Here is a 19,721-nt window from a genome sequence, read left to right on the forward strand (position 1 = left end):
AGATAGATAGATAGATAGATAGATAGATAGATAGATAGATAGATAGATAGATAGATAGATAGATAGATAGATAGATAGATAGATAGATAGATAGATAGATAGATAGATAGATAGATAGATAGATAGATGTGAGAACTGAATACATGGCAGGGCTGATATCACAAGGCTGGTGTGTAAACAGAAATGTCTGTGAATGTGTGTGTGTGTGTGTGTGTGTGTGTGTGTGTGTGTGTACCTGTACAGGAGGAGGCTGTGTACAGTTTTTATCTTCATCCTCAGAGCCACGTGCGACGTCAAATTTGGCGTGACTCTCACTCACAGGAAGCAGAGGGAACAGAGCATGCAGAGAGCTCAGATACAACATCAGCCCTTCTTCTGATAGAGAGCCTAACATACACACACACACACACACACACACACACACACACACATAGGCACACACACACATAGACACACACACATACACACACACATAGGCACACACACACACACACACACACACACACACACACACACACACACACACACACACACACACACACACACACACACACACACACACACAAACACACACACACTGAGTAAAACCAGAGTATGGAAACAGCAGACATGGACTTTAGAGGACACACACTCCAGCTCACCAAGGCCCATTTCTCCGAGTGACAGAACAAAGTAGAAGAGCCATGGGGCATGACACTGGGCCTGGTCTGACAAGGAGATGTTGGCCTGCAGGGAGAACAGGAAGTCATGAAATGGGAAGCTATGTCTTCGGTCCGCCAGTGCTGGGACAAAGAAGTGAAGCATCTGCTCAGTGAATGGAAGAGAGATGAAGTCTTCTGTAAAGGCTGAGAACACTAACTGCCTGTGAGAGAGAGATAGACAGAGAGAGAGAGAGAGAGAGAGAGAGAGAGAGAGAGAGAGAGAGAGAGAGAGAGACAGAGAGAGAGAGAGAGAGAGAGAGAGAGAGATCTATAAGTATATATAACATTATGCAAAATTAATTTTGACAAAAATCTCATATTAACCAAAGCATACATGATATACACAAGAGCAAGGTCATGAACATCCACCATGCTGAAGAATTCAGTATTGCACTTCGAGATGTACAACTAATTTGTTCCCCACCAGAAACTACAGGTCTCTAGTAGAACCAATTGTAGTCATGAAAACAATTATATAAACAATACAGCAAAGTGAAAAGTCTCATCAAAGTTTGTGTGTGTGTGTGTGTGTGTGTGTGTGTGTGTGTGTGTGTGTGTACCTGGCACCCTTGGGACAGGAGCTGTACATAAACTGCAGTGGTTTGAGTGTGTGTTCCAGCAGTGTGTGTGCCAGAGGAAGCGAGGGGGCATCACTGTAATCCAAACTGGACGGTAACTTGTGACTGACCAACACGTACAGCATCCTGTAGTATCCTGCAGAAGAAAAATGAGAAGGGAGACGAGTGAACGGAAGAAGCCTCATTGTGTCTGAGGCTTGGAATAAAAGTGGGACGGGGCAAAGTACCTTTCTGAACCATATAGTGCAAAACCTGCTCTATGAGCGCAGCAGCTGTGCTGTCGTCCTGCAGAGGGGACAGGTAGGTCCTCTCTGAGGTAAACACCTCCAGCATGCGCATGGGGACAGCCATATTCACACCTTCATCCTCACACAGCTGCAGCAGTCTGACACAAACAAACAGAATAACTGCATTATGAGGGGAATCCTCTGGGAATTCTGGTTTCCCTCAACCTCCCAAAAAACATGCCAGGAGGTGGATTGGATACCCTAAACTGCCCCAAGATGAGAATGTGTGTGTGTGTATATATGTTGCCCTGACATGGACTGCATCCCATACAGGGAGTATTCCCAATTCACCAGCATTCCCAGGACAGGCTTCTTCTTTCTAATGAAAATTTGACTGATGAAAGTTTTGGATTATTTGTTGTTTATGTCCTTTTCATTGTTTACCCCCCCCCCCCCTCAGTTGTAAAAGAACCTTGTTTGGTGGAACCTCATACACTAGCATACATATACACGTATATACACACAGAAGTTTTGGCACCTGCAGCAGTGTCCAAGAAGCTTCTTGATCTGGAACACACACGTGTTTCTCTCAGGTCCGGCCAGCAGCTTGACAAACTGAGCATGATGCTTCACTACATTCTGACACAGCCAGATCTGCAACAAGAAACACACCTAAGAGCCGATGATAGAGGACATCTGGGTCACAACACTATTATTACTTTAATACAGTGGATTTACACACTTGTAAACTGCTTGTGCCTTTTTTATTTACTTTTTAGCCTTTCTTGAATCTAGAAATGCAGCTTGAGCGTGTCAGAAAGCTTACAGCTGTACCTCTGACCGCTCCTAAGCTCTGATACTAGAGACTCATTCAGAGACTTTAAATAAACATCTCCTTCAATAAAATGTCCACATATCATATGCTAGTGAAAAATGTGATGAAGGCACTAAACAATTAACTCTAGTGTATCATTACTAGTGTAATTCCACTTCACTGATTAAATGACAGTTTGCTTTACAGTATATGTGAAAGATCTATACAAGTGGAAGGTGACGCAAACCTTTACTAAACTGCAGCTACCTTCAAATGTCTTAATTTAATGGCATCTCAAGTGCAAGTTGTGAAATAGTTTTTCTTTGAAATAAATGTCACAGATAAGTCTGCTTTGTCATTGGCTCAAATAAAAGAACATCAGGTCCATCACTTTTAAATGGACCACAGAATATTATTTTATTAAATAACGACCTGTTCACTATTAGTCTTAGCGTGTGTGTCTGTACGAGTTCCTGTGAGTGGCTGTTTCTATAGAAACGGTAACATACTTGAAGATTTAATATAAAGCTGTGATTTGAGCTGCACGAACAGAGAACAACCAGCACCTTCTCATCCAGAACTGAACAGAACTGTATGATAGGTTTAATCCCATAGCCACACACTTTTAATATTATTTGATAAAATAAATGTTAATTGAATAGTTTCAGAATCACAACCTGACATCTTACAGTTTGTGTCTGTATCTGTCCTGCTGAGATATGTCCCGATAACTGCGTAGAGCTTTGGAAAGGTGCTTTTTGAGCTATTATGAGGTGTGTGCATGTGTGTGTGGTTGTGTGTGCATGTGTGTGTGGTTGTGTGTGCATGTGTGTGTGGTTGTGTGTGCATGTGTGTGTGGTTGTGTGTGTGTGCATGTGTGTGTGTGGTTGTGTGTGTGCATGTGTGTGTGGTTGTGTGTGCATGTGTGTGTGGTTGTGTGTGTGCATGTGTGTGTGGTTGTGTGTGTGCATGTGTGTGTGGTTGTGTGTGCATGTGTGTGTGGTTGTGTGTGTGTGCATGTGTGTGTGGTTGTGTGTGTGCATGTGTGTGTGGTTGTGTGTGTGTGCATGTGTGTGTGGTTGTGTGTGTGTGCATGTGTGTGTGGTTGTGTGTGTGTGCATGTGTGTGTGGTTGTGTGTGCATGTGTGTGTGGTTGTGTGTGCATGTGTGTGTGGTTGTGTGTGTGCATGTGTGTGTGGTTGTGTGTGTGGTTGTGTGTGTGCATGTGTGTGTGGTTGTGTGTGTGCATGTGTGTGTGGTTGTGTGTGCATGTGTATGGTTGTGTGTGCATGTGTGTGTGGTTGTGTGTGCATGTGTGTGCATGTGTGTGCATGTGTGTGTGTGGTTGTGTGTGCATGTGTGCTCACCAGCCGGGGTGTGTCCTTGCTGTTGTGGTAGAAGAAGAGCAGGCAGCGGATGAGCAGGGTGAGCAGACTAGAGTCCGGGAGTGTGGAACCGGAGAAGCACTGACTCTCACACACACAGCGGTCGAAATGGCTCCGCTGAATGCCATACTACAAATACACACACACACACACACACACACACACACACACACACACACACACACACACACACACACACACACACACTCAAATAAAGCAGGTTAATCAAACATATTTTAATAAAATAGGGAAAAAAAAATCTGTCTCAAAATCTGATACACAGCAGCGCTCTAGCCTCATCCCAAATTGGTATATGTATATATATATATGTATATATATATATAACACAAAGTTTGTGCACCCTTGACCATTACACCCATATGATGAACACATGATTCCAGATGTAATTCTCCTTTACTGTTAATAAGCTCCACTCTTATCTTCTGAGAATTCTTTCTGCTTTCCTATAGATTGTGTAGAGTATTTAAGGTGAAGGAAAAAATGTAGCACTACAACCTACAGAAATACAGTATGCTATACAATAGTGTGCTTTCAAGAGGAAAAAACATATATGGGTTTGATGGTCAGGGTGCACATGCTTTTGATCACTTTTTCTCCTAGTACGTTTCACATACTTGACGTTTTCTCTCTTGGAAGCCTCGAATGTAAGACTGGATGATTATTGCGTTTTTCAGCCTTTTCCTTCCATCCTGGAAGAGAAGAGAAGAGAAGAGAAGAGAAGAGAAGAGAAGAGAAGAGAAGAGAAGAAGAGACATGATCGTGATGTACACTACTCTCATCCCAAGTTACGAACACGACAGAACACAAACCTCTCGCTTGCGTCTTTCCTCCTGCGTCCGGTGAAGAAGTGACGCTTTCTGCTCCTACAAAACAAACCAGCTCATTAACACACATGAGAAAACACAGCACTGCTCAGGAGGAAGTGATGGACGAGGCATGGCAGCACACCTTTTTACTTGCCCCTCCAAGGGACACTTTGGGCGCTCGCTTCAAATCTGCCTCGAAGCTGAACATGGCTACACTTTTCCTATCAAGCTGCACCGGCCACAATGTCCTGTGTGCAAAAAGACACATAAGGATGAGACACAAACTGCTCACGCAACAGAACAAACTCTGTTGTACTGTTGTAAAGAAATAATCACAGACAGGGCAGTAATGTGGCTACAAGGATTACACAAGTGTTATATTCCTCTTACACCACTCAGCAAAGAAAGACCTGATGTACTTTATATCCATTTAGGTTTACATTTTTCATGGAGACTCCTTCCACGACTCAGTGTAGAATGGACACCATAAAAAAGAGCTGTTACTATAGAAATGACAAAAGTATACACCAGTGCTGTGATGTTTACAAGCAACAAGTGGCCTCGATTTCTCAGTAAGATTCCTCTTATACTTTCACTTTCAAACACACACACAGGATTTGCCTTCTGAGTGAAATCACCTAAGAATCTTGACTCATGATTGAGTTAGAGATACATCACTTTGTTTAGAACATAATTTACATTTGTTGCATACGCTGAATTCTAGATTCTGATTGATCAGGTGGTGTTGATTAGTTTTCTATAACAGCAGTCTATCAGTTAGAATTATTAACAAACTATGACCAATACATACTAGTTTCAGCGCTCTCATGTTTTGAAGACCTGCAAACGTGACATCTCCAACCCCCCAGCACCCCCGAGAAAAATAAATAAATAAATAATAATAATGGGGGAGATGTTGTGTTTGGTAAGGGTCACTGACCACAATTTAACCAAATACAAAGTATTTGTTCGATTTACATTTTTTAATTTGTGTGTGTGTGTGTGTGTGTGAGAGAGAGAGAGAGAGAGAGAGAGAGAGAGAGAGAGAGAGAGAGAGAGAGAGAGAGAGAGACAGAGAGAGAGAGTGAGTGAGAGAGAGACAGAGAGAGAGAGTGAGAAAGAGTCAAGTCAAGAGTCAAGAAGCTTTTTATTGTCATTTCAACCATATATAGCTGTTGCAGTACACAGTGAAATGAGACAACGTTTCTCCAGGATCAAGGTGCTACATAAAACAAAGACAGGGCTAAGGACATGTAAGTAGTCTTAGCCACATAAAGTGCAACTGTGCAGCCTGGTGCAAACAGTGCAGGACAAGACAAGCAAGACAGTGCAGGACAAAAGACAGTGCAGGACAAAAAACAGTGCAGACATTAAGTTACAAGACAATACAAAAAGTACAAAAAATGCAATACACAAAAGACAATAAACAGTAACAGAAACAGCGCCGACCGACCGGTGTAAATACTGAATGTTCAAACAATATTTTGTGCAGTAAAAGAATGAACAGCAGCAGGTTCTTAGCAGCAGGTCCTTTGGATTATATATGGAGTTGTGCAAAAAACAGCAGATGACTGAGATATTGTCCAATATGTGCATAAACAGCAGAAAAGTGTGCAAAACAGTGTGTGTGTTTTGTGAGGGTCTGTGCAGTCCATACAGATGATGTGTGTGTATGTTGTGCTCAGTATAAAAGCTGTTTCCTTTTGAGGTTTTGTTCAAACCGCCCATCGAAAATACCTCTCTAATAAATGTTTTTTTTTTTTTTTCACTGGTTGTTGCTTTAAATCTTACCCAAATAGTGCTATTTTCTGATTGGCTGTTGTGTAGCCTCGTTTTTTGATAGGCTGATAAGTGTCAGGCTCGACTAAGAAGGAGACGCCTTTGATTCCTGCCCGGTTCCATAGAGACAGTGGTGCAGACAGATACATTTTGGGCGCTTCGGCTTATTAAATATATGATAAATAGTCAAAAAGTTTTTCTGCGTGAGAAATATAATGTGTGGCAGGAGAGCGTGAGAAAAGACCGAAATGCGTGACTGTCACTCTCAATGCGTGACACTTGACAGCCCTGTAGTTTCCATAGTAACAGCTCATTCATAGGGAGCTGACATTGTGGTTCAGGAGGGGCTTAATAAGAGGAATAAGACAATTGTAGAGAAATTCCTTGACACGTCTGTGTGTCATGGTGCTTGATGCCTTGACCCCAGCAATGTTTGGTTCAATAGGCAACACAATCATGGGGAAGACTGCTGATCTGACAGTTGTCCAGAAGACAATCATTTACACCCTCGACAAAGAGGGTAAGCCACAAACATTCATTGCCAAAGAAGCTGGCTGTTCACAGAGGCTGTATCCAAGCATGTTAACAGAGATTTGAGTGGAAGGAAAAAGTGTGGAAGAAAAAGATGTCCAATGTCCTCTTTTCAGATGAAAGCAAGTTTTGTATTTCATTTGGAAACCTAGGTCCTAGAGTCTAGACCAGTGGTTTCCAAACTTTTTACAGAGACGTACCCCCCAGGGATTTAACATCATTCTGTGTAAACCCCCCTCCCCCCACCACACACATACATTCATAACTGTCATAACTGTGGTCTGGATTTTTTTTAAACGTGAATTAAAACACATGTACCTTCATAAAATAACTTATTTGATCAAACACAACTTTAGGATACAAATCATACATGTTTTTTAAATAACTCCCCATTTAATGAGATGGATGTGCTTGAAATGACTTGTATAACTCTGGGATGTTTGGTTGTATCAGAGACAGTTTTAGTTTTAAATCATTCTCTATGCAGAGTCTGTATCCATATTTGTTCTTTATGCTGGTAAGCGCTGAAAACCCACAGGTATGTTGTCGAGAATGGCAGTAATGTTTTCACAGCACGATCTGCTAAGGCAGGATACTCTGCATACAAGGCTATCCAGAAATCTGGTAGTGATTTTTGTGTAAACTCAATTTCAAAGCGCCACTCGTAGAGATTTCAATGAGACTCTCTTGCTCAGAAATGGGCAAGAAATATCAGCGATGCGATGTAAAACTGTGTGTGAATTATATGCGATACAAAAAGACGTGCACTTGCGCATGACATTGAGTGGACACAGATTTTTGTTTACTGCAGATGGGGTCATTTGATTGGACGTCATGAATTTGACCTTTTATGGCACTACCTGGCTACTTTGCTGTGAGTACACTAGAAGGGGCACGTCTTTATATTTAGTCTGAAAAATACATGTCTGGTTGAATATTAGGTGTGAATCACCAGCTTCCTAACAGGCAGGAAACAACAGGTGAGATTGAGAGGTAATACCTCCAGTATTCAGACAGTTAGCACTGTCTCCTGCTCCTCAGGTATGTGTCCTCTTCCCACTGCTATTCTCCCTCTATACTAATGACTGCACTTCAAGTGACCCAACTGTTAAACTCCTGAAATTTGCAGATGATACTATGCTCATCAGTCTCATCCAAGATAGCAATGGGTCTGCATATCAGCAGGAGGTGAAGCTCTGGTGCTATGGTGCAGTCAGTACAGCCTAGAGCTAGACACCCTCAAAACCATGGAGATGAAAGTGGACTTTAGGAAAGACCCCTCAACTCTACTCCCCCTCACAATACAGCCCTGTGTAATCTGTGGAGACCTTCAAGTTTGTGCGCACTAACATTTCCCAAGACCTACAATGGGAGTGCAACATAAACTCCATCATCAAAAAGGCCCAGCAGAGGATGTACTTTCTACATCAATTTAGGAAGTACAGTCTGCCACAGGAGCTGTTGATGCAGTTCTACACTGCAGTCACTGAATCTGTCCTGTGCACATCCATCACCATCATTCTTCTTTGGCTCCCAAACTGTGGAATTCCCTGCCCTCACAGATTAGGAATGCAGAATCCCTGGGTGTTTTTTTAATCCCATCTTAAAATGTACTTTTTTTTTAGGGTAGCTTATATGTGACTATTGTGTTTGTTATTTATTGGCTTTTTATTTTTTGTATGGTTAGTTTTAGTGTCTGTAATATTATGTGTATCTTTTAATTTCTTTTAATTTCATCTTTTATGTCAAGCTCTTTGAGAAACTACTTTTAAAGGCACTATACAAAATAAAGTTTATTATTATTATTATTATTATTATTATTATTATCTGGTTTGGAGCAGCTACAAAAAAACAGCAGAAAAAAAGTACTCCCCTGCCCATACCAAGGACTTATATGACACAAGAACCAGAAATGGGGCAGAAAAAATCACTACTGACCCTTCACACCTGGGACACAACCTCTTTCAGCTCCTTCCTTCTCCCAGGTATAGAGCTTTGTTTACCAAAACTGCCAGACACAGGAACAGTTTCTTTCCCCAGACATTCACCCTGATTAAAACTCATCATAATAATATTCCCTGCATCATATCTATAAGTACTGCATTATCAGAACTGTCAGTCATCATATTGCACAATACTGTTATTTGCACTACCATGCACCTCTCACAGATAGGTAGCAAACACTAGCTAAATAAAAGTTTTAAAAAAGATAATCAGTTAATCAGCAAAACATTGAACCGTACAGAGAAAATAACCAATATATAGTATTTTAAAACTATACGGTTATAAAATGTAAAAGTGTTAATTAGCTTAGCCAGAGATAATGCATTATCACACTGCCTTCCATTTCAGTAGTGACTTCTGTTCAGATTTTTAACATGTTCACGCTTTTACAAATCTTTTACATGTTTTACTGAACGGTGATTCAGATTAGCTGTTTTTTTTTCTACTTTTCCCAGCTGGTAGCTTCCAGAAACACACCAAAACCATTATCCCGCCCCTCGACAAAATGCTCACACACGATTGGACGGATATTGAGACCCTAGAATTTTTCTCATTGGCCAATTCAAATTTGAGAGGGAAAATCATGCAGGGGGATATGGGGCGGGTTTAGACTTGGAGGAGGGAAATTTAAATATGTCAAGTTTTTAAACAATCATAAGTGAACTGCCCATGTCCATTAAACCCAATTAAAAACTACTTAACTTTATTTTCTTGTACATTGCATAGTCCCTTCACGGGTACAAGAAATAGCAGCACAAAGTTTTTGTGCAGCTATAACCCCTATATTGAATCACTTTGTGCTGCTATAAGCCTATATTGTATCATGTGCTGCAATAACCAGTAATTTAATTTTTGTTTCTATAACTTTACTTCAAAGAACCTTGTGCTGCTATATACTCATATTGAATCACTTTGTCCCGCTATAATCCAATATTGAATCATATTGTGCTGCTTCAACCCTATATTGGATCACTTTGTGCCGCTATAAGCCTATATTTAATCACTTTGTGCTGCTATAAGCCTATATTGAATATCACTGTCCAGCTATAACCTAATTTTGAATCACTATGTGCTAATTTAACCCTATATTTTAACACTGATTGTTGCTAAAACATTAATTTGAACCACTTTGTACTGCTATAACCCTATATTGAATCACTGTGTGCTGCTAAAACCCTTTAAAGCAACACGTGTTGTTGCTATAACTAATTCAAAGTACCTTGTTCTGCTTTAAGCCTATGCTGAATCACTTTGTGCTGCTATAAGCCTATATTGGATCACTTTTTACCGCTATTAGCCTATATTGAATCACTTTGTGCTGCTATAAGCCTATATTAAATCACTTTGTTCTGGAACAGTTTCTATCCCCAGACAATCACCCTTATTAAAACCTGTTAGCGAATGGCCTAGATTTTCATGAAAATCATACACATAGGGGTGAGCCTGGTCTCATTGGAAAGAAGACAATCTCTAGTTTCTAATACAAGTGTCAGGGTGATTCTAGGCCTTACTGACACAAAGTAACAGAGGCTAGAATGGAGGGTTTTTATTTCCGTCATAGTTGTTTACCTGACAAACTGACTAAATACACTGCTGTAAAACATGTCAGGAGCAAAACAACAACTCAGGGTCATAGCCACATGTCTTAGCTTTCATCAGAAAAAGTTTGAAGTCAAAAATGGATTTTATATGAATTGTTTTCTACAGACATGTCTGTGTGTTTTTGTTTTGCTTGAATATTTGTTTACTGTATAACTTTATATAAAAAGACTGCATGCTGAGTTTAAACGGTCTATAACAAAGAGAACCCCTCTGTGTAGAAACCTAATGTGTAAAAATGCCTGTAACCTGTAACTTGACACCCTGAGGCGTGAGAGTGAGAAAGCTCGAGAATTGCGCAATAAAAGCTTTGTGCACGCTCTACCGCGCCCCCCTCCCCTACCAGATGGGTCATGTCGTATCTCGCTCGAATCGTCTCCTTATTGGCTAAAAGGGTATGATGGTCCCGGATCATGAAACTGGTGGGAGCAATTGTCAATCAAATGGAGGGTGTTCCAAATAGAATGGAGAGCCATCATTTGCTCCTTAGCTGTCTATCTCTGCACCACGGGCACCGATTGGCTCATGAGAGAGCTTGTTTGATTCGTTAGACTCTGGACTACAACGTTTACACCCAAGTGTAGTTTTATAAGCCTCCAATGGGAAGTGAGAGCCGAAAGAAAGGACGGAAGTGAACTACTGTTTACAGTTTTTGGTCAGAAACGTAATTACTGTGAGGAGAGCAAAGCGTTTTGGAGTAAAAGGCTTAGATATTCAATTTTCTTGGACTCTTGGGGATTTATGTAAAATATCTGTTTTAAAATCTGTTTTTAAAATATTACCCCAGTGAAGAAAGGGAAGAGTTTAAAGGTAAGTAAACAAACTGAACTAGCGCCGCCTAGTTCAGGTGACTATCAACTTGATTACATTTTTATGACTGCTATAAATCATATTATGCTTTGTGTCTGGGCTTAATAAAATCCTGAGAGTCTAAGCTTTCAAACAATATATAATATAACCGTGTATTTAGAGGATTTAATGCTTAAAAGTTACAATGAATTTGATGCATTTCCTAGCGGTGGTGTGCTGTGTACAGCACAGTGACCACCTAACTCATAATAATATTCCCTGCATCATATCTATGGGAGTTTTTTACACCTGGTCACTTCTTTCTGTGATCCGATCGCTATCCGATTGTAAAAAAACCCAGGTCTAAATGCCCTCCGAAACGGTTTCGAGACGGATATAAATCCGATCCGTCATACCCATTCAGGAGGTGGTCTGGGACGCATTTCAGATGAAACTGGACAGGTGTAAATGAATGTGGTTGTTCAAGCCACTTACGTCAGCCCTAGTGATGGGAAGTTCGGTTCTTTTCCGCGAACCGGTTCTTTCGGACAGTTCGAGTTAATGAACCAGTTCAAAAATCCAGTTCACCAGTTCTTTTACGTCCTGACGTAATGACGCAAATTTCATCATCCCGCTGCCAGCAGATATTAATACAATCAATTTAACACATACGAAAAGTTCTTTGTAATCATAAGTTTAGTTGAATACGTTTCTTACATTTAGGTTATACAACTAAAACACGCAGTACAGGCATTGATGTACAAACGTGGGTGTTTTACGTGTCTTAAAGATATAAAGTTAATAGCCTATAATCTTCATCAACTTACAAAAAGTGGCATATAAAAATACAGACAAACCTGCACAATAGTCAATAGTAAAATTAACTGACATATATTGAGTGACATATATTGATTTTTTAAGCCGATAGTTTTTTAGCCTATGACTAGTTACTATGCATATCCAATATGTATAATTTGCTCTGAAGGTTCACGCATGCGCAGCATCCACAGTATGTCAGACGCGTCCAAAACAGTTCTCCGTTCAGTGTACTGATGATTCGCTGTACCAGTTCAGTTATTCAAGCATGCGCAGTATCAACAGCTCATCGGTTCTCGGACGCATCCGAAACAAACAGTTCTCAGTTCTCGGTTCAGTGATTCACGCATGTGCAGTATCAACAGCTCGCGCTCACAGTTCTCTCAGCACAACATGTCTCAGTTCAGTGTACAGGAGTTACATATAACTCTGGGATATTAGTTTATTTAGAGTCGGACCGACTGTCAGACATGACTGAAAGTGTGTAACTTTAGTAACTTGTGGATCAGCGCTGACTCAAGACGCAAACTGTTTAGAACGAATCAGTCCGATTTGGTGAACCGGTTCATCCAGTTCACTAAAAAGAACCAGTTCTGGCTCCGATCTTTCACCCAAGTGTCTCGTTTGGTCTTAAAATGCACTGCTGCTGCCAGCGAAAATGCAGCAAACAGTAAATGCTGTTTTTTGTAGCAACCACATACACCAAAGTGTGTTCCATTTCAATTACCCCGGAAATGAGGTCAAATATATTTGCATATTGGGCGGGAGTAGAAAGATCGGATTGATATCCTATTCGCCGAGACGCGTTTATGTGGTCTAATGTAAATGGGACAGTTTTAACAAATCAGATAGCTATCGGATCAGAGACAACACATGAAGTGACCAGGTGTAAAAACTCCCTATAAGTACTGCATTATCAGAACTGTCAGTCAACACATCATATTGCACAATACTGTTATTTGCACTACCATGCACCTCTCACACTTTATGTACATAACTCACCTGTCATATGTTGTCTGTATTGTCTTGTATAGTCTGGTTGGTCTTGTCTTGTATAGTTCAAGCTAAATCTATAGTATAGTGTTATTTATGTCTGTACTTTTGAGAGTCACAACCAGCTGGTACCAAATTCCATGTGTGTGTGTGAACATCAACACACTTGGCCAATAAACCTGATTCTGATTCTGATTCGATTAACTAGGGAGCAAACACTAGCAAATAAACGTAAAAAAAAAAAAAAAAGATAATCAGTTAGTAAAACATTGCACTGTACAGAGAAAAATATAAAGTATTTTAAAACTACAGTATACCGTTATAACCTGTAAAAGTGTTAATTAGCTAAGCCAGAGCTAACATATTAGCACACTGCCTTCCACTTCAGTAGTGACTTCTGTTCAGATTTTTAACATGTTCAAGCTTTTTTTCATGTTTTACTGAAAGGTGATTCAGATTAGCAGAAGGAGAGAAAAATAAATCGGAGAAAAGAAAACAAAAACAGAGCTGTTTTTGCTCCTTTTCCCAGCTGGCAGCTTCCAGAAACACAACAAAACCATTAACTGCCCCTCGACAAAATGCTCACACACATGATTGGACGGATTTGGAGACCCTAGAATTTTTGTAATTGGCCAATAAAATTTCTTTTTGAGGGAAAATCATGCAGGGGGATATGATGCGGGGTTTAGACCCAGAAGAGGAAAATTTAAATATGAAAATTAAAAAAAAAACCTATTTAACTTAATTTTCTTGTACATTGCATAGTCTCTTCAAGGGGACAATGCAATGTACAAGAAATAGCAGCACAAATTCTATCAATTTATGCTGTTATAAGCATATTGTATCATGTCATGCTGCAATAACCCTTTATTGAATCGATTTTTGTTGCTATAACTTTAATTCAAAGCACCTTGTGCTGCTAAATCTTCATACTGAATCACTTTGTGCTGCTAAAACCTCATACTGAATCACTTTGTGCTGCTAAAACCTTATACTGAATCACTTTGTGCTGCTATAAGACTAAATTGAATCACTTTGTGCTGCTATAAGACTAAATTGAATCACTTTGTGCTGCTATAAGCCTATATTGAATATCTTTGTGCAGCCATAACTTAATTTAAATCATTATGTGCTGATTTAACCCTTTATTGATATGATATGATGATATAATACTTTGTCAGAACATGACAGTTTTCTTGCATCACAGTATATTTTCTGTTTGCAATCATCTCTTACACAACATCACTTAATCCACAAACTCACTCATACTTCATCCCACTACACCACACAGCACATTTACAATACTCTTGATTTACGATTAAAGGCAGGGTCTCCGATTTTTGAAAGCCAATGTTGACATATAAAATCACCAAAACAAACACACCCCTAACCCAAATGGGTCCCACCCCTGTATTGATAGCTCCGCCCACACATACATACGTAACCCAGGCAACTAACGTCTTTATCATAGCTGAAGGGAAGAGCAATACGATTGCAGATAAACACACAAGCATAATCATGCAAAGGACGGCATACAGGCAGGTCCATAAATATTGGGACAAATGGATTTGAAATGAAACGAACTGCAGACTGTCAGCTTTAATTTGAGGGCATTTACATCCAAATCAGGTGAACGGTGTAGGAATTACAACAGTTTGCATATGTGCCTCCCACTTGTTAAGGGACCAAAAGTAATGGGCCAATTAGCTTCTCAGCTGTTCCATGGCCAGGTGTGTGTTATTCCCTCATTATACCAATTACAATGAGGAGATAAAAGGTCCAGTGTTCATTTCAAGTGTGCTATTTGCATTTGGAATCTGTTGCTGTCAACTCTCCAAGATGAGATCCAAAGAGCTGTCACTAACAGTGAAGCAAGCCATCATTGGAAAAAACAAAACAAACCCATCAGAGATATAGCAAAAACATTAGGCATGGCCAAAACAACTGTTTGGAACATTCTTAAAAAGAAGGAACGCAATGGTGAGCTCAGCAACACCAAAAGACCCAGAGGACCACGGAAAACAACTCTGGTGGATGACCGATGAATTCTTTCCCTGGTGAAGAGAACACTCTTCACAACAGTTGGCCAGATCAAGAACACTCTCCAGGAGGTAGGTGTATGTGTGTCAAAGTCAACAATCAAGAAAAGACTTCACCAGCATGAATACAGAGGGTTCACCACAAGATGTAAACCATTGGTGAGCCTCAAAAAACAGTTAAACCAGATTAGATTTTGCCAAACAACATCTAATGCCTCCTTTCCACCAAAAAGAACTGAGTGCTGGTTCAGAGCTAGCGCTGGTGCTGGTTCAAAGTTGGTTCCACTGGTGAACCTTCTAAGAACCGGTTTGCCTTTCCACCGGCTAGAGAGCCATCACAGAGCCGAGTGTGACATCACTGTATACGTGTCACATGTCCCAGCAACTTTAGCGCGGCAAACACAAACACAACAACAATGGCGGATGTTGCTTTACTGTTAATGCTCATGGCTTTGTGAACCTACATTGGCATCCAAACGCGGCGAATAAAACGTGTACGTGCGGCTCCGTGTAATCTGTATAAACGGAGGTTGTAATCAATAAAGTACATAACGTTATTTTATCGTTAACACAGAAAAAAGTTAGCCTTAGCATGTAGCTACCTACTATCATGTGTGCTGATAATGTATCATATCGCAGTAAAGTAAAAGTGTATTAAACATTAGTAAACTTAATGTACATTATCTAATGCGCTAACAGTAGCCCCGCCCCCAGCTCCTGACGCAAGCGGTTCTTAAGTCTAGACCAGCAACGTTTTGGTGCTACTTAAGAACCACTTTTCCTGGTTCAGAGCCGGTGCTTTGGCTGTCGAAACAGAAAGAACTGGTTCTAAATTAGGCTCCGAACCTGCACTCAAACTGCCTCGGGGGTAAAGGGGCATAAAAAAGCCTCCACAGTTCTGGAACAACATCCTATGGACAGATGAGACCAAGATCAACTTGTACCAGAGTGATGGGAAGAGAAGAGTATGGAGAAGGAAAGGAACTGCTCATGATCCTAAGCATACCACCTTATCAGTGAAGCATGGTGGTGGTAGTGTCATGGCGTGGGCATGTATGGGTGCCAACGGAACTGGTTCTCTTGTTGATGATGTGACTGCTGACAAAAGCAGCAGAATGAATTCTGAAGTGTTTTGGACAATATTATCTGCTCATATTCAGCCAAATGCTTCAGAACTCATTGGATGGCGCTTCAGAGTGCAGATGGACAATGACCCAAAGCATACTGCCAAAGCAACCAAAGAGTTTTTTAAGGGAAAATAGTGGAATATTGTGCAATATTATTAAAAAAAGTGAAAGTTTGATTTATAATTATTATTATTCTGTCCCATTACTTTTGGTCCCTTAACAAGTGGGAGGCCTCCATGTCAATGATAAAACCGCTTTCTGATAATGTCACACATGCGCACTGAACTAGAGGTCTTCACGCGTCCACTTAGATCCGAAAACACAAGGTCCGACCCGAGACCCGAGCGGGTTCGGGTCTAAAAGTTTCACGTGTACCTCGGACACGGGTCGGGTATAATAATAGCGGCATCGGGTCTCGGGTAATTTAAACTGAATGTGTTATTACCGAACGGACCCAAGAAGACCCGAACTACTGTATCTCATGTGTGTGCATCGACTCGAGTCCTTTTCCAACCTCCCCTCTGTTTGCCAAGACCGCTTGCGACGTGTGGCTGGTGACGTGTGGCTGGCGGTAAGCTAATTTTCGTTGAAACAGACCTGTCAATCAATTTTGAATCCACGCTGTAGTGGTTACTTTAGTGTAGAGTTACGCAACATTCGGGTCCAGTCGGGTTAAAAAAAATTGCCATCAGGGGACTCGGGTCTAATTTTTTCGGGTTTGTCTCGGGTCGGGTAATATGCACGTCGGGTTCGGGTATAAAGTGATTCGGGTCACTTCGGGTCAGGTACATTTCTTTAGACCCGAGAAGACCTCTACACTGAACACTCTCTCTTCCGCATATTGACAAGCCCCGCCCCTTTCTGCTCATTGGCTACACTTTTGTTTTGACTTTGTTTATTATCAGCCCGACTCAGTTTTTTGAAGCATTTCTCAAAAATCGGAGACCCTGCCTTTAAGTTCTTATTTAGCTCAAGGATCGCCCGATGCACAAAGGAGTATTTCATTTTCAATTTTTTGAATCGTGGGATTCTGTACCTCTGATTTGATTGTAATACTTCAAACTCATTATGCAGAACATGATTGGGACCAGAAATTATATTATTAGCCAGTCTTAACAAATTATTATTATAAATTGAGTCATATAGCTTCTCTAGAGGCATGCCACCAATCCTTGAGCAGATTTTAATTGATTAAACAACTGTGTTTTTAGCTTAACAGACAGACTTTTATACCAAATAAAGTTGCAATATTACAGTACACTCATTATTACAGACGTAAAGAACAAAAGAATCTTTTTGCTTACGCCGAAAGACCTAAGACGATGAAGAAAATGGATTCTCTGCTTTGTTCTTTTACTGAGAGCATCAATGTGATCATTCCATGTTAACATGTCATCAATCGTTACACCTAAATACTTATATGTTTTAACTTGTCTGATTTTACTATTATGAATAGAAACAGGCATTATTTATATGAGTGTCGCATGTAGACCCAAATATAATCTCTTCTGTTTTACTTATGTTAATGACAAGATCATTATTCTCACACCATTCAAACAAAATAGTTGTTGATGAAACCCAGGACTGTCCTGATCGTTCAACACCGATATTAACACAGTGTCATCAGAATACTTTAAAATATACTGATGTGACTTGTCAGTTCGACAGTCCTCTGTATACAAGGTGAAAAGTATGGTGGAGCTGACGCAACCTTGGGGTACTCCAACATTTGTTGTGATAGAAGATGACAACGTTTTATCCACTATAACTCTCTGAACTCTATTAGTAAGGAATGAGATATACCAATGAATCTAATGAGAATTTACACCCAACTGTACAAGTTTTAACACCAATATGTCCACTTTTATGTTATTGAATGCAGAGGAAAAATCTAAAAACAGGGTCCTTATAGTTGTATTGGACTGATCTAAATGTTTAGAGAGGATATGCACCAAAGCAGTGACTGCAAGTGCAGAAGTATCAATCTTTCAAAACATTTCACAATTACTGAAGTAAGGGCTATTGGTCTAAAATCTTTGTATTCTCTTGGACATGGAATTTTAGGTAATGGTTTTATATATGAAGTCTTCCATAACACAGGTACAGTATGTGTGTCAACTGAAGCTTGATACTGAATCACTTTGTGCGGTTATTAGCCCATACTGAATCACGTTGTGCAGCTATTAGCCCATACTGAATCACTTTGTGCAGCTATTAGCCCATAATGAATCACTTTGTGCAGCTATTAGCCCATACTGAATCACTTTGTGCAGATATTAGCCCATACTGAATCACTTTGAGCAGCTATTAGCCCATACTGAATCACTTTGTGCTGCTATTAGCCCATACTGAATCACTTTGTGCTGCTTTAAGCCTACAATATATTAAATCACTTTGTTCTGGAACAGTTTCATTCCCCAGACATTCACCCTGATTAAAACTCATCATAATAATATTCCCTGCATCATATCTATAAGTACTGCATTATCAGAACTGTCAGTCAACACATCATATTGTACAATACTGTTATTTGCACTACCATGCACCTCTCACACTTTATGTACATAACTCACCTGTCATATGTTGTCTGTATTGTCTTGTATAGTCTGGTTGGTCTTGTCTTGTATAGTTCAAGCTAAATCTATAGTATAGTGTTATTTATGTCTGTACTTTTGAGAGTCACAACCAGCTGGTACCAAATTCCATGTGTGTGTGTGAACATCAACACACTTGGCCAATAAACCTGATTCTGATTCTGATTCGGTTAACTAGGGAGAGAACACTAGCTAAATAAAAGTTAAAAAAAAGATAATCAGTTAGTAAAACATTGCACTGTACAGAGAAAAATAACCAATATAAAGTATTTAAAAACTACAGTATACCGTTATAACCTGTAAAAGTGTTAATTAGCTAAGCCAGAGCTAACATATTAGCACACCGCCTTCCACTTCAGTAGTGACTTCTGTTCCGATTTTTTTTATCATGTTCACGCTTTTACAAATATTTTACATGTTCTACTGAATGATGATTCAGATTTGCAGAAGGAGAGAAAAAGAAATCAGAGAAAAGAAAAAAAAAACCAGCTGTTTTTGCTCCTTAACCCAGTTGGGGCTTATTGCACAAAACTAGGATAAGGGATTAAGCCAGGATATCTTGGTGATCCTTGCTCAATTTATCCGTGATCCGGTTGCACTAAAGCTGGATTGGGGGCGGTAGGATGTTATGGTTTAAATTACCATGGAGATTTATTCTGTGGAGCTAGCCTGCTCCAGAACAGGCCAAGTTCCAGGATCTATTTAATCTCATCCCTTATGTCAGTCAGCAGTCACCACAAACAGAAACCAATAGTTATTCCACTGCCCACCAGTCTTGCAGCAGAATACAAATACTTCGTTACCGTACTTAATGTCACGTATTTGTACTTTACTTTGCTATTTAAATTTATGTCAACTTTCACTTTTTCTCCACTACACTTCCTAGATATAATGTATACTTTTACTCCGTTATATTCC

The 19,721-nt window shown here is 40.0% G+C and overlaps 1 protein-coding gene across 1 annotated transcript in view; it reads right to left on the bottom strand.

Moving 5' to 3' along the window:
* The window catches only part of LOC113658753 (ubiquitin-protein ligase E3C-like), a 51,480-nt gene extending 38,351 nt beyond the window's left edge, over positions 1 to 13,129 (bottom strand). Inside the window, exons 1-10 of the mRNA XM_027171321.2 lie at positions 13,053 to 13,129; positions 4,675 to 4,780; positions 4,536 to 4,589; positions 4,341 to 4,415; positions 3,688 to 3,834; positions 2,045 to 2,160; positions 1,507 to 1,664; positions 1,262 to 1,415; positions 642 to 862; positions 236 to 387 (exon numbers count right to left, since the gene is read on the bottom strand). Of these exons, the coding sequence (XP_027027122.2) occupies positions 236 to 387; positions 642 to 862; positions 1,262 to 1,415; positions 1,507 to 1,664; positions 2,045 to 2,160; positions 3,688 to 3,834; positions 4,341 to 4,415; positions 4,536 to 4,589; positions 4,675 to 4,740 (1,143 nt within the window). The 5' untranslated portion in view covers positions 4,741 to 4,780; positions 13,053 to 13,129. The remainder of the gene's footprint in view (positions 1 to 235; positions 388 to 641; positions 863 to 1,261; positions 1,416 to 1,506; positions 1,665 to 2,044; positions 2,161 to 3,687; positions 3,835 to 4,340; positions 4,416 to 4,535; positions 4,590 to 4,674; positions 4,781 to 13,052) is intronic.
* Positions 13,130 to 19,721: the final 6,592 nt, after the last annotated feature.

The sequence above is a fragment of the Tachysurus fulvidraco genome, chromosome 19, assembly GCF_022655615.1.
Source record: "Tachysurus fulvidraco isolate hzauxx_2018 chromosome 19, HZAU_PFXX_2.0, whole genome shotgun sequence".
NCBI lineage: Eukaryota > Metazoa > Chordata > Actinopteri > Siluriformes > Bagridae > Tachysurus > Tachysurus fulvidraco.